This window comes from Neoarius graeffei, chromosome 24, assembly GCF_027579695.1.
Source record: "Neoarius graeffei isolate fNeoGra1 chromosome 24, fNeoGra1.pri, whole genome shotgun sequence".
In the NCBI taxonomy this organism is placed as follows: Eukaryota; Metazoa; Chordata; class Actinopteri; order Siluriformes; family Ariidae; genus Neoarius; species Neoarius graeffei.
In genome coordinates, this window is record NC_083592.1 from 29,021,668 (window position 1) to 29,037,014 (window position 15,347).

Genomic DNA, 15,347 nt, shown 5'->3' on the forward strand with positions numbered 1-15,347 from the left:
TTTTTTTTTTTCCCCAGAATGCAACCCTTATTGGAAAACGGTTAAATTCTGGGAAGAGAGCTGAAGAACTTACTGGAGGAGGTACTTGGTCACACCTTCCTTGTTGAATGTCATCTGAAAAGCATAAATCTCCCAGCCACCTATCTGGTTCTCATTCAGCAGCTGGGCTGCAGCGATCCAAAGGAAAAAACACTGCTGTTTTGACTGCTACTCCACATATGCGGATGCTGTAGCAGAAACTTCTTCAGGATATTGCATTAACAGGTCTAGAGAGACAACATTTCTTCTACTTCTCCACGTGAATCATCAAAATGGTCATGTGGGCAAGAGTATTGTTCAGTGTATATGTGGTTATGCAGCTAACCTACATGGTGACTTCCCAAGGAATTGGTAAGTGAATACATTTAGTTCTGCTATTAAGGCAGTGTAATATTTTACGGTTGAAAATAACTGAAAGGACATTGTAAAGTTATGCCCAGTCTGGAGCAGTCTGAATTACAACGAATGGCATTAAGAACGGCAGAATTACAGTGCTGTGCTATACAATGCATTACTTTTCTGACAAGAAAAAAAATATATGAGTTTTTATTTACTGGATTTCTTGTGCTAATATTGGCTATTTTATGGAATAAAAAGGTATGATCATTAATGTGAAAATGTACAGGAATTTTATCAAAGCCTAAATTATGAAAATCTTACCTGGGCCTGATTAGTGTCATACTAACTATGAATTCAAACACTGCTTAAAGTGTTAATCAGCCCAGGAAAAACCTGGAAATGTGCAGTGGTGGTATCTTTCACAAGCATTCCACTGAAATGAGACACATTTCCTAATACAGCTGTTCATATGAAAGTAAAATGGAAAGGGTCAAAGCTGCATTAATTGAGTTTTTTTTTTTTTACGCCAAGACCAAAATCATTTAGACTGAAGCAAATGAGGAAAATAATCTATGTAGTGGTGTAAGTATTGCTTTTATGATTATCTACTGAGGAAATTAAGATTAATCTCTGTGTTTGCAGTCTATAATCTCCTGGTGTCACCGGATTGTTTGCCTGATCTCCTTCAAGGAGGACTGAAGAACAAGAACGTGAATGACGTTTTTATCCTGACAACATTTCAGGTCCAGAATAAAACTCCAATTCGTATTTTTCGGATTTACAACCCTACAAAGAACACTGATTATTTTGATTTCACCATACATGGAAAACTCAACAAAGGTACCTTTGCTGTCATTTGTGTTTCTGAAGAAAAATACTAGCTGGGAAAAGTTGATCGAGTTATTCAGAGAATGCACTCAGACTAGGGACTGAATGTAAAAAATGCAAAAAATTAAAATAAAATAAATTATTAGCAGTCATTTTGAAAAGTTCAAATGTTTGGACACAGTCAGACCCCTCTCTCACTCTCTCTCTCTCTCTCCTTATCAAAAAGAAGTATACTTCAAGTTAATTTTATTAAGTATACTTAAGTAAAGTATATTTCCTTAAGTATACTTTTGTGTACCAAGTATACTGATATCAATGTACTTACAGAAAACTTGTAAGTAAACTAATCTAATACTTCTTGAGACTAAATTGGCCCACTTTTAGTTTATAAAAAGTATACTTTAAGTCTAAGAGAAGTAAACTTTGAGTATACAACTAGTATTTTTTATTTTGTACTGCAAGTAAACCACAAGTAAACTTATATACTAATAGTTTACTAGTTCTATACTTGTAGAATTACAAAAGCATACTTCATAGTCTACTGGAAATATACTTCTCGTCCACTTTTTAGTTTACTAAAGTATACTTTTGTAGTATACTGGAAATATACTATTGGTTTACTCATTACACACTTCTAGTCCATTTTTTAGTTTATAAAAGTATACTTTATAGCATATTGGAAATATACTATTAGTTACTGGTTATACACATCTAGTCCACTTTTTAGTTTTGAAGTATCCTGCAATTACCCTTCTAGGTATACTATTAGTTTTCTAGCCCGAACCCTTACCTCATGCACACTACCGGTAGGCAACTTAAGTGTTTTGTACCTTAAGTTACAATGAAGTTATAAAGGTAAGAATTCACAAAATAACAACAGATACTCAGGATTAAGAACATATTCATTTTCTCTAGAAGTCAAAATTTAAAGCAACATTGTATTAAATGCCAAAGTATAAAAACATGGCAATGACAACTGAAATTGACATCCAAGCTCTAAAGAAAAAGAAATAAATAATTTTAAAAATTCATTATCCCACTCAGGAGAAATTAAAACAAACAAACAAAAAAACCTTATATGGAACCACAGACCTACCTAAGAGTGAACAATTCTGAAGCACAACTACAGGGCAGGCGGCACGGTGGTGTAGTGGTTAGCGCTGTCGCCTCACAGCAAGAAGGTCCGGGTTCGAGCCCCATGGCCGGCGAGGGCCTTTCTGTGCGGAGTTTGCATGTTCTCCCCGTGTCCCCGTGGGTTTCCTCCGGGTGCTCCGGTTTCCCCCACAGTCCAAAGACATGCAGGTTAGGTTAACTGGTGACTCTAAATTGACCGTCGGTGTGAATGGTTGTGTCTATGTGTCAGCCCTGTGATGACCTGGCGACTTGTCCAGGGTGTACCCCGCCTTTCGCCCGTAGTCAGCTGGGATAGGCTCCAGCTTGCCTGCGACCCTGTAGAACAGGATAAAGCGGCTAGAGATAATGAGATGAGATGAGAACTACAGGGCAAGTCCACTTAAACATGAGGCACAAATATTTTAATACTTTATTACACTTTCGTTAAGTATATCTTGAGCAAAAGTTTAAGTATAAGCTTAATATACTTAGATTTTCTATATACTTTTCAGTATAAGCCAAGTATGTTTATGTATAATTTTATTAAGTATAGGTCTGATAAGTAAATAAAAAGTAAACTGAAAGCATACTCTCTTATTTTTAGTTTAAAAGAAGTGTACTAGAAGCACACTTGAATAAACTTTTTTGTAAGGGTCTCTCTCTCTCTCTCTCTCTCAGTCTCTCTGAGGTATCTGAAAAGCAATGGAAAGATAGGTACATCCACTTTCGTTAAAGTGCCATTGGCTGATGGCCAGCCACACAATGTCATGCTGCACTTCAGCGGGCTGACGCATGGCACGCCTCGCATGGCTCTGTATGTGGACTGCAGGTTGGTGGATATAGTGGAGGAACTGCCAGCTGCCTTTAAGACACTACCTTCTGGCCCTAATCAAGTGGCACTAAAAACCACGCCCACTACATCGGAGGTATTAGTATACTCTAAGCCAATGACTTTCAAAACTTTTTGAGGCGCAAACATGATTGTTGATCACTTGTTTGACCTTAGATTTCCCATAACTTTGTATGTTCAACAATTAAAGATTTGTGTCATTATTTCAGGATAACGTGTCCGACCTTAAGCTAGTTCTAGGAGAATCAATAGAGAATGTAGTGGAGCTTCAAGACTGTTCTCTCCAGCAGAGTGAATCATTGCAGTTTCTAGGTGAGTGCCTTTTACGGTGCCATTAGTTTCTGACCTGTCATTATAGCATGGAAGAAAAGCATTATTATAGGCCAATGATTCCAACAGGCCTCACAACAAAGCTGGAGCCAGGCCCCATGTTTGAACTTGTCCAGATGATCCAAGAACTGAAAAAGAAAATGGACCAGCAGGTACCATGCCGTGTTTTTCAGAAGTATATAATAATAAGACCCTGAATGTAAGAATTCCACAGGTAGGAGATTTGATTGCCTCGATCATTTCTATTATTATTAATATTATTTTAACAGATGCAGGAGACTGTAAATTTAAGGAGAATAATTATGGAGTGTGTTCCATGTGGTAAGTCTCTCACTCAAGCCTGATATAAACATCTGCTCAGTTGCATTCACTCAATCCTGCAGCATGAGCCGTAATGAGGATAATGAATTATACAGGCAGGCTAACTGAGGTGTCCGGCTTATATTTAGATGGACAAAACACGATAACAGACTCCCAAACCAAGTGTGCTCCAGGAGTGTGCTTCCAGCAAAGCATGTGTACCAAGACAGAGCAAGGCATCAAGTGTGCACCGTGTCCTCAAGGCTATACAGGAAATGGAGTCCACTGTGAGGATGTGGATGAGGTAAAACTTTCAAGAAAAAACAAAATGTGAAATAAAAGTAAGTTACTGTTGTAGAAATGCAATAGTATTGAGTAAATATTCTGTTAGCGTCCTGAAATTTTAAAACTAATAGTGACACCCACCAAAAATTCTGATGTGTTACCATTGAAATGCAGGGAAAAAAAATATTGGACTAGTCATGTTAGCATGCTTTGGGGTGTTCCATCCATCCAGCCATCCATTACTGCTTATCCTGTACAGGGTCGCAGGCAAGCTGGAGCCTATCCCAGCTGACTATGGGCGAAAGGCGGGGTACACCCTGGACAAGTCGCCAGGTCATCGCAAGGCTGACACATAGACACAGACAACCATTCACACTCACATTCACACCTACGGTCAATTTAGAGTCACCAGTTAACCTAACCTGCATGTCTTTGGACTGTGGAGGAAACCCACATAGACATGGGGAGAACATGCAAACTCCACACAGAAAGGCTCCCGTCAGCCACTGGGCTCAAACCTTCTTGCTGTGAGGCAACAGTGCTAACCACTACACCACTGTGCTGCCCACTTTGGGGTGTTCCCACTATAGTAATTTCTCTGATAACTTTACTAAACTTTTGAAGGCATCTCCACAAGGGTTCATTCTTTTTGTACATGTTTTATTGTGGTCTATCCTGCAGCTAAGACCTTGGTGTGTTGGTTATTATCCACTAGGGAAGTGATGAATATGAACATGTCATATCCTCAGAGCAAACAGGTTCCAGGTTCAAACCTACCACTCGACAAGGTCCTTCCTCTGGGGAGTTTGCATGTTCTCTCCGTGTCTACATGCATTTCTTCCAGGTGCTCCAGTTTCCTCCCACAGTCCAAAGGCCCCATGATAGATTAGTGACCTGTCCAGGGTATACCCAGCTGGGATTGGCTCCAGCTCACCTGTGAGCCATGATGAATAAGCAGTATAGAAAATGAATGAATGAAATAAATGTGGGCGGCACGGTGGTGTAGTGGTTAGCGCTGTCACCTCACAGCAAGAAGGTCCGGGTTGGAGCCCCGTGGCCGGCGAGGGCCTTTCTGTGCGGAGTTTGCATGTTCTCCCCGTGTCCGCGTGGGTTTCCTCCGTGTGCTCCGGTTTCCCCCACAGTCCAAAGACATGCAGGTTAGGTTAACTGGTGACTCTAAATTGACCGTAGGTGTGAATGTGAGTGTGAATGGTTGTCTGTGTCTATGTGTCAGCCCTGTGATGACCTGGCGACTTGTCCAGGGTGTACCCCGCCTTTCGCCCGTAGTCAGCTGGGATAGGCTCCAGCTTGCCTGCTTGAGATAAGATGAGATGAAATGAAATAAATGTGAGTGTACAGACAGATATGAAGTTTGTAGGTGCGAGCAATTTTAACACAAATGAGTCCATTTAATGCATCCTTAGTAACGGCTTGGTCAAACTATTTTTGCGAGTATTTATGAAAATATCGCAGGTAGGTACAAATGAAAAATAACTGCATTTATTCTATCCATATTCACTGGATATGAGCAATCGTGCGCTCTGATTGGCTACTCTATTACTAGGCTATCAGCTCATATACTGTGAGTAGAGAAAAACAAAATGGCGGCGCGTGTTGCTGAACCAACCGAGGACGAAATAAAAACTTTACTAGAAAACAAAATCCCAAAAATTACAAAAAAGCAACAAAATATGGAATCAAAGTATTTGATGGTAAGAACGTATTTTTTTTAATTTTTCAAGAATTATCGCATTTTTCACAAATTGCTACTGTAATTCCGCCGGTTTGTTTACACTCTAAGTGGAAATGATTTTGTCGGACGTTTTGTATAAAGCGCGTGTTTATCGAATTTGCAAAAAATAAAAATGCTCCGTTTCTCAAAATGCAGTAAATGTGGATAGAATAAAACAGTTATTCCACTCAATCTCGTCGTACATGGATTATAGCCGACTCAGTGCTATGTACGACGAGATTGAGTGGAATAACTGTTAAATATCAGTATTTAAAAAAAATAAAAATAAAACCAGTGTTTTAGGCCACACCTATTCAGGTTTAAATTCAAATACAGATATGAATATTTTCAGCACTACACAGATACACATACAGATACTGAGAGTGCCATTGTGTTACACCCCTATTAACCACAGTTATATATCAAACCAAATGCATCCTTCAAACAGATGGGGATAGACACAGTGCAGCCATGACACCCTAGTTTTCTCCCCTAAAGGTGTATGTGATCAAAATGTAATTTACTGTTCTTTCCATTACACACAGCAGTAATGTTATGGTAGCTCTCAGGGCTCTGCTTTCGTGGCACAAACAAATCCTTCAATAAAACCCGCATAATAGCACTTTATCATGACTTTATTTGCGTTTCACTCAGACAGTCATTGTTCGGGTTGAATAATTTGGATTTAAAAGAGATTTTATGAAAGATTGAGGTAATGGCTCTCCACGAGAGCAAATAATTTCCAAACCCAGTCATTCAAATGCTGGCATGGTATTATGAAATGGATATCTGGAGATTTTTTTTTTTCATGAGTTGTTATTTGTGTGCTTGTAGTGTCAGTTAAACCCGTGTTTCCCTGGTGTACGATGCATTAACACAGTCCCAGGGTTTCGGTGTGAGAGATGCCCCAGAGGGTACAGTGGGCCGGAGGTGCAGGGTGCGGGCATCACCTATGCCCAGTTACATAAACAGGTGAGGAAACTTTTGCATATGAACTGCTTGTTACACTTGTCTGTAGTGGTCTCAATCTTAAGATATTTTGATTGTCTCATGGTAAAGCAAGGCAGACAATTCAACATTTTGCAACAGAGCCCTTTGGATGAGCGACAGGCTTGTAGTACTCGATTCCAGGACTCGGACTCGAGCCCTAATTTTAAGGACTCATAACTTGACTTGGACTCGAGCACTGATGACTCTGATATCAACTGCATTAGGACTTGTAAATTGGAGACAGAGGCTCAGATGTTTTTCTTTATTTTTTGTAGCATACCATAATAGTTTGGCATAAGATATTTATATGTACATTAATTTTTGTACAAATTTTGTGCAAGAGTGTCACACCTGTGCACCTTGGCGTGTGCATTAGATAGACTCTTGGGCGCTCCGGACAGCGCGCACACGAAGCGGACTCTGGTGCAGTTGGAGTCTTGTTCTCAGACTTGACTTGAAATTTTCTTTACTGACTGGGACTTGAACACAGGGGACTCGAGACTGGACTCGGACTCGAGGTTTAGCGACTCGACTGCAACACTGATGAGCGATGAACAACCTTTAAGATTATATAAGATTTGCTGTAGTCGGTCACCTTAAATTGCACTCGGATAAAATGGTTCTTTCTGTAGTTCGGATAGTTAATGGTTAATTTGAAAACTTTTTTCCAAAAGGGAAACGCTATATTATAGGTTTCTAGCTGTTCCCATCAGCGACAAACCAAATAACCACTAAGTGTACTTCTAGACAATAGTACCGATAATTTTAGACTCCCTTGAACCGATCACCATGAATTTATTACTCTGGCGGTTCCCCTTTTGGATCTAATTAAGGAATTGGAATTCCCCCATGAGATATCTAATGTTCAAATGAGGGTGATGTTTTACAGTGGTGCTTGAAAGTTTGTGAACCGTTTAGAATTTTCTATATTTCTGCATAAATATGACCTAAAACATCAGCAGATTTTCACACAAGTCCTAAAAGTAGATAAAGAGAACCCAGTTAAACAAATGAGACAAAAATATTATACTTGGTCATTTATTTATTGAGGAAAACGATCCAATATTACATATCTGTGAGTGGCAAAAGTATGTGAACCTTTGCTTTCAGTATCTGGTGTGACCCCCTTATGCAGCAATAACTGCAACTAAACGTTTCTGGTAACTGTTGATCAGTCCTGCACACCGGCTTGGAAGAATTTTAGCCCGTTCCTCCGTACAGAACAGCTTCAACTCTGGGATGTTGGTGGGTTTCCTCACATGAACTGCTCGCTTCAGGTCCTTCCACAACATTTCCATTGGATTAAGGTCAGGACTTTGACTTGGCCATTCCAAAACATTCACTTTATTCTTCTTTAACCATTCTTTGGTAGAAAGACTTGTGTGCTTAGGGTCATTGTCTTGCTGCATGACCCACCTTCTCTTGAGATTCAGTTCATGGACAGATGTCCTGACACTTTCCTTTAGAATTCGATGGTATAATTCAGAATTCATTGTTCCATTGATGATGACAAGCCGTCCTGGCCCAGATGCAGCAAAACAGGCCCAAACCATGATACTGTACTACCACCACCGTGTTTCACAGATGGGATAAGGTTCTTATGCTGGAATGCAGTGTTTTCCTTTCTCCAAACATAACGCTTCTCATTTAAACCAAAAAGTTCTATTTTGGTCTCATCCGTCCACAAAACATTTTTCCAATAGCCTTCTGGCTTGTTCACATGATCTTTAGCAAACTGCAGACGAGCAGCAATGTTCTTTTTGGAGAGCAGTGGCTTTCTCCTTGCAACCCTGCCATGCACACCATTGTTGTTCAGTGTTCTCCTGATGGTGGACTCATGAACATTAACATTAGCCAATGTGAGAGAGGCCTTCAGTTGCTTAGAAGTTACCCTGGGGTCCTTTGTGACCTCGCCGACTATTACACGCCTTGCTCTTGGCGTGATCTTTGTTGGTCGACCACTCCTGGGGAGGGTAACAATGGTCTTGAATTTCCTCCATTTGTACACAATCTGTCTGACTATGGACTGGTAGAGTCCAAACTCTTTAGAGATGGTTTTGTAACCTTTTCCAGCCTGATGAGCATCAACAATGCTTTTTCTGAGATCCTCAGAAATCTCCTTTGTTCGTGCCATGATACAGTTCCACAAACATATGTTGTGAAGATCAGACTTTGATAGATCCTTGTTCTTGAAATAAAACAGGGTGCCCACTCATATTGATTGAAAACACCTGACTCTAATTTCACCTGCTAATCCTAGAGGTTCACATACTTTTGCCACTCACAGATATGTAATATTGGATCATTTTCCTCAATAAATAAAATGACCAAGTATAATATTTTTGTCTCATTTGTTTAACTGGGTTCTCTTTATCTACTTTTAGGACTTGTGTGAAAATCTGATGATGCTTTGGGTCATATTTATGCAGAAATATAGAAAATTCTAAAGGGTTCACAAACTTTCAAACACCACTGTATTTAGACCAGTTTATTCATTCAGTTAGGTGATATTGAATTCACTGTTTATCGGATATCCTGTCCTATTGTGGCTCATGTCGGAACATTACCAAAATCTCTATGCATCAGGTGTGTAATGACATAGACGAATGCCAAAGTGTGGACAACGGAGGCTGCACCCCTAATTCCTATTGCAAAAATACACTGGTAAAATATTTACAAATCTTCTCATTCATCATGATTTTATCTATATTTTGCTTGCCTCCTGCACACATTGTTAATAACAAGTGTTTAACAAACTACTTTTAGGGTTCATTCTCCTGTGCAGAGTGTAAGCCTGGTTTCACCGGAGACCAAACAAGTGGATGCAAGCAGAGCTCTGATTCTGGAAATGGAACTGTTGATCCTGCTGCTCTCTCTACCAGACTGTGTAGGAACGGTCAACGCAACCCCTGCCACAGCAACGCGGAGTGTATCGTGGAGAGAGATGGAAGCATCAGCTGTGTGGTGAGACGTTCAAATAAATGCAAGTGCTGTGGTTTAGTCTCAGTTACAGCAAGCATACTGTAATACACTACCTTCTTCCTCAATCAGTGCAACATCGGCTGGGCAGGTAACGGCTACGTGTGCGGGAAGGACACGGACATTGATGCGTACCCTGACAGCAAACTTCCATGCCAGGATACATTCTGCAAAAAGGTGACCGATATTTGCCATTCTTCCTTTCATACTACTTCACAAGTTCTTAATTTGAGCACATGGGCTTTTCCTTATCTTTAGTTACTTCTTTGTGAATGATTCCAGGACAACTGCATGTTTGTACCTAATTCAGGCCAGGAAGACGCAGATGGAGATGGAAAAGGCGATGCCTGCGATGAAGATGCGGATAGTGATGGTATCCTCAACGAGAAGGTAGACACCAGGAATTCTCTCATCCAAATACAGGAGATTTTAGCACCTGAAATAACATTCCTTGTACATGTGTAATTAAAAAAAAAAAAAAAAAAACAGGACAACTGCTGGTTGACCCCAAACATAGACCAGAAGAACAGTGATGAAGATTCTCATGGTGACGCATGTGACAACTGCCAAAATGTAAACAACCCAGACCAGCAGGACACGGACCACGATGGACTGGGAGATGATTGTGATGATGACATGGATGGCGATGGTAATAAAGCTGCAGACTGTGATCTGAGGCATATTTAGAAATTTTATGAAGAGGTCAGATAACGAGGCCTGCTGCCATCTACTTGGAAGTCACAGGTTGTAATATTACGTTTTGTGAAGCGCTTATACTGTTTAGCAAATACAGACAGTCTAACTAAAGCGGTCTTAAACCTCACTAGCTCTCAACTGTGTGTTTTTTTTTTAAACACAATGTCATGATTTGATCAAGTGCCAAAGCAAAAAAAGAAATATGCTTCATCAATTCTATTTGGGCAATTCCATGTAAATGTCAACCTCACCATGCAAGAATAAAGCAACATGTAATACATCAAAACCACTCCCAGAGATATCACCTAGGCCTGTATTTTACAAATGTGAATAAGTTGAACCAATTTGTCACAAGAATTGTTCCCTTCGCCTTAATATGTCAGTCTTTCTTTCTTATAATGTAAAACCCAAGCTAAAATCAACTCTGATCATGTACAATTCTATATTATTGCCACAAGCCACAGAAATGTATGCTAAAATCCACAAAACAGCAAAACAATAGCCATCCTAAATATTATTTAAGAACTTTGATAGTTTTAGCTGATATTTAGAGAGTTTTTCAAAGGGTTATGGTGGTTAAATTGCTGATTTTCTAAACATATGCCATGTCTATTTCAGACCGCGTCACATCCATAACGGAATTTCGTCACATCCATAACGCTGACTTTTCCTTCCGAAACTCTGCATGAAATACAAAATATTTTAAACAAAGATTTTTTAATATTCACCTTGGACCCCTCTATCAAATGGATATCTCCATTTCGACATTAGGTTTACGATTTCACAGAGTTTGATAAAAATGTACAGTCACCCAAGAAAAGTGATACTTTTTCTGTCACATCCATAACGCATCTTTTATTGGCATTTTCTGGCATGCCCTAGATGTACTATGGGAATTGTTCTTGTTCTATCACCTCTCCAGTATGGTACAGCCTTAAAATATGCAACACCTGTTTAAATACTGGGAGACAATAAAACATGCACTGGGTCATTTGTTGCCATTTTGAGTTCAAGTGTCACGTCCATAACGCTGGAATTGCTCATTTACAATCAGATACAAGCTCCAGTGTTAGTTTGAACAGAGAGAGATCAGTCGAGTAAAGAGACTATGATGAGGTTCAGGTTTAAATGCCTCGAGTGATTTTTACCTCAAGGTGATGAAACAGAGAGTGATGTGTATGGTGCTAATAAATTGAGAAGAAGTCATTGCCTATGATAACATTAAGATATATTAAAATGGTCAGTGCCGCTTTTTTCAATAAATAGATTCGATTATAAATATACAGATACAGTGTCTCGCAAAAGTATTCATCCCCCTTGGTGTTTGGCCTGTTTTGTCGTGTTACAAGCTGGAATTAAATTGGATTTTTGGGGGGTTAGCACTATTTGATTTGTACACAACATGCCTACCATTTTAAAGGTGCAAATAATTATTGTTTTGTTTTTTTTATTGTGACACAATACTTAAAATGGGAAAAAAAAACAGAAACTTGGAGTGTGCATAGGTATTCACCCGCCAAGGTCAATAATTTGTAGAGCCAACTTTTGCTGCAATTACAGCTGCAAGTCTCTTGGGGTAGGTCTCTATTAGCTTAGCACATCTAGCCACTGGGATTTTTGCCCATTCCTCAAGGCAAAACTGCTCCAACTCCTTCAAGTTAGATGGGTTGCGTTGGTGTACAGCAATCTTCAAGTTATGCCACAGATTCTCAACTGGATTGAGGTCTGGGCTTTGACTAGGCCATTCCAAGACATTTAAAATGTTTCCCTTTAAACCACTCCAGTGTAGCTTTAGCAGTATGTTTAGGGTCATTGTCCTGCTGAAACGTGAACCTTCGTCCCAGTCTCAAACCTCTGGCTGACTCAAACAGGTTTTCCTCCAGAATTGACCTCTATTTCGTGCCATCCATCTTTCCTTCGGTCCTGACCAGCTTTCCTTTTCCAGTGCTCAAGTCCAGCTTTCCTATTTTCCTGCAGATGAAAAACATCCCCACAGCATGATCCCACCACCACCATGCTTCACTGTAAGAATGGTGTTCTCAGGGTGTTGAGTTTGTGCTACACACCAGAGAATCTTTTTCCATGTGTTTGGGGAGTCTGCCACATGCTGTTGGGCAAACTCCAAACGTGTTTTCTTTTTTTTTTTTTCTTTAAGCAGTGGCTTTTTTTCTGGCCACTCTTCCATAAATCCCCACTCTGTGGAGTGTACGGCTTAAAGTGGTCCTATGGACAGATACTCCCATCTCCACTGTGGATCTTTGCAGCTCCTTCAGTGTTATCTTTGGTCTCTTTGTTGCATCTCTGATTAATGCCCTCCTTGCCTGGTCTGAGAGTTTTGGTGAGCGGCCTTCTCTTGTCAGGTTTGTAGCGGTGCCGTATTCTTTCCATTTTGCTATAATGGGTTTAATGGTGCTCCCTGGGATATTCAAAGTTTGGTATATTTTTTATAACCCAACCCTGATCTATACTTCTCCACAACTTTGTCTCTGACCTGTTTGGAGGCTCCTTGGTTTTCATGTTGCTTGTTTAGTAGTGTTGCAGAGTCAGGGTCCTTCCAGAATAGGTTGATTTATACAGACACCATGTGACACTTTGATTGCACACAGGTGGATCTTAATCAACTAATGATGTGACTTATAAAGTGAATTGGTTGGAGCAGCTCTTATTTAGGGGTTTCAGACGAAAGGGGGGTGAATACCTATGCACACTCCAGATTTCTGGGGGGTGGTTCCATCTTAATGTGTCAGAGTTAATTTTTTTTAAATTGCACCTTTCAAGTGGTAGGCATGTTGTGTAAATCAAATGGTGCCAACCCATTTTAATTCCAGCTTGTAATGCAACAGAACAGGACAAACACCAAGGGGGATGAATACTTTTGCAAGGCACCTTTGGTGGGGCATCTTTTAGTGGAACTGGAATGCAGTCCATCTGTCCATCATCTACGCCGCTTATCTGTTAGGGTCATGAGATAAGCTGGAGCCAATCCCAGCTGACTGTGTACGAGAGGCAGGGTACACCCTAGGCAGGTTGTCAATTTATCACAGGGCTGACACGGAGAGAACCGTGAGTTGGCCTAGTGGTTAGTGTGTCTGGCTCTCAATCAGGAGATCGCGAGTTCTACTCACAGTCGGGTCATACCAAAGACCATCATAAAAATGGTACCTACTGCCGTCTGGCAAGGCACGCTGCAATACAGATGCGAGTGGAGAGTAGAACTCTCGTGGTTACCAGAGGACCAGCCCCCTACTGTAACCCTAGCTATGTAATAGGCGAGAGGCCGAGGACTACGGAAACGGAGATCGGTGCCGCCCTATCCGCCACGTGGCGTGGGAAGGGACTTTGACACAGACAGACACACAGCCATTCACACCTATGAGCAATTTAGAGTAGCCAGTTGACCTGATCTGCATGTCATTGGACTATGAGTGGAAACTAATTCACCTGGAGGAAACCGGCACAGGGAGAACAGTGCACTAACAGGGAATGAAGTCTTTAAATGTAATTTTCTTTACAACCTTTTTCACTTTAAGGGAAATTAATAACTCTGCTATAATTCACGGCTGGTTGAGATCCACGCGACAGAGAAACAGGTCAGTTCAGGAAAGCCTGTAGTTTTCAGAGTAGAAAGTTTTTGAGTTGACGTTTGAGCATGTGAAGGGTTTTCTTCACAAGCTGCTCCAGAAACACACACCTCCCTCTCATTTTTTCCAATCGCATTTTCTTTCAGACACAGACATGGTGTTTTATATCTTTGTCAGCCTGTTTTTGTACAGATTTACACTGTTATTTTTGTGGAGAACGAGAAGAAACTGTGCCCTTGTTTACTTCAGAGCAACAATTAGAAGCACCTTTTTTTTCCCCTCAAAGGAGCTCCTTATTCGGTTTTCAGTTGGCCTGAAGGCCATTATTTACTGGCAATCCTTTTGAAGTGCCATATCAATAATTCCCCTCTAAAGCATAGTGATGTGTTCCAGTCTGAGACACACACACACACACAGGCTCAGGCAGAGCTCGACATTTATAGACTTCGTAAAGGCATGACTCCAAACACTTGACTCGATCTTTCACATGCTGGTCATGTCTCTGTGGGCAAAACCAAATTTCCACCGTGAAGCCTAGCCAGGAGCTAATGACCAGTGGAAACTATTTTGTAAGAGTCTAACGGAAACACTGCCATCTTGTGACACATGGCTTGAAATATACAACACATATACAAAGGCATTACTATGTTGTGTAGACCAACATTTTTTAAACGAGTGCGGTTTTTTTTTTCCTTCTTGAGTCTATTTGCATCATCCATTTATTTTAGGGTATATAGGAAAAGTTATTCACATTTAACTGTGTTTATGTAATGACTTTGACTCGGTGACTTTTGCCAGCTAATCATGATGTCCATTCTGTTCAGGTGTGAAAAATATTTTGGACAACTGCCAGAAGGTTCCCAACCATGACCAGGTGGATGGTGATAATGATGGTGTGGGAGATGCTTGTGACAGTTGCCCCGATATGTACAACCCCAACCAGGTATAGTACAGCTCCTTTTCACGGACACTTCAGCAGAAAACGGACTGTTGAGCTTGATTCAGAAGAAAAGGCAAGAAAACTGCTCTGGTCCTACCAAATTTTCTACAGGTTATCAGATGTGATAAGTGATCTGCAGTGATCCAATTCAATTCAGTTTTATTTGTATAGCACTTTTAAACAATAGACATTCCAGAAGTTCCAGATATACATTTAGATTCTAAGTGCGTAACGCAAGAGGCAACAATGGACAGGAAAAACTCCCTGCGAAGCAGTAGCAGTTCTTAGATCAAGTCAAGGGATTTGTAGGAAAAAACGCTATACACCCTGCTGTAGTCTTCATTA

The 15,347-nt window shown here is 40.4% G+C and overlaps 1 protein-coding gene across 1 annotated transcript in view; it reads left to right on the forward strand.

Moving 5' to 3' along the window:
- The window catches only part of thbs4a (thrombospondin 4a), a 60,476-nt gene that overhangs the window by 39,091 nt on the left and 6,038 nt on the right, over positions 1-15,347 (forward strand). Inside the window, exons 2-15 of the mRNA XM_060906986.1 lie at positions 18-390; positions 1,021-1,218; positions 2,998-3,245; positions 3,379-3,481; positions 3,569-3,651; positions 3,769-3,820; positions 3,949-4,103; positions 6,651-6,788; positions 9,393-9,470; positions 9,573-9,770; positions 9,858-9,962; positions 10,068-10,175; positions 10,275-10,434; positions 14,887-15,005. Of these exons, the coding sequence (XP_060762969.1) occupies positions 312-390; positions 1,021-1,218; positions 2,998-3,245; positions 3,379-3,481; positions 3,569-3,651; positions 3,769-3,820; positions 3,949-4,103; positions 6,651-6,788; positions 9,393-9,470; positions 9,573-9,770; positions 9,858-9,962; positions 10,068-10,175; positions 10,275-10,434; positions 14,887-15,005 (1,824 nt within the window). The 5' untranslated portion in view covers positions 18-311. The remainder of the gene's footprint in view (positions 1-17; positions 391-1,020; positions 1,219-2,997; positions 3,246-3,378; positions 3,482-3,568; positions 3,652-3,768; positions 3,821-3,948; positions 4,104-6,650; positions 6,789-9,392; positions 9,471-9,572; positions 9,771-9,857; positions 9,963-10,067; positions 10,176-10,274; positions 10,435-14,886; positions 15,006-15,347) is intronic.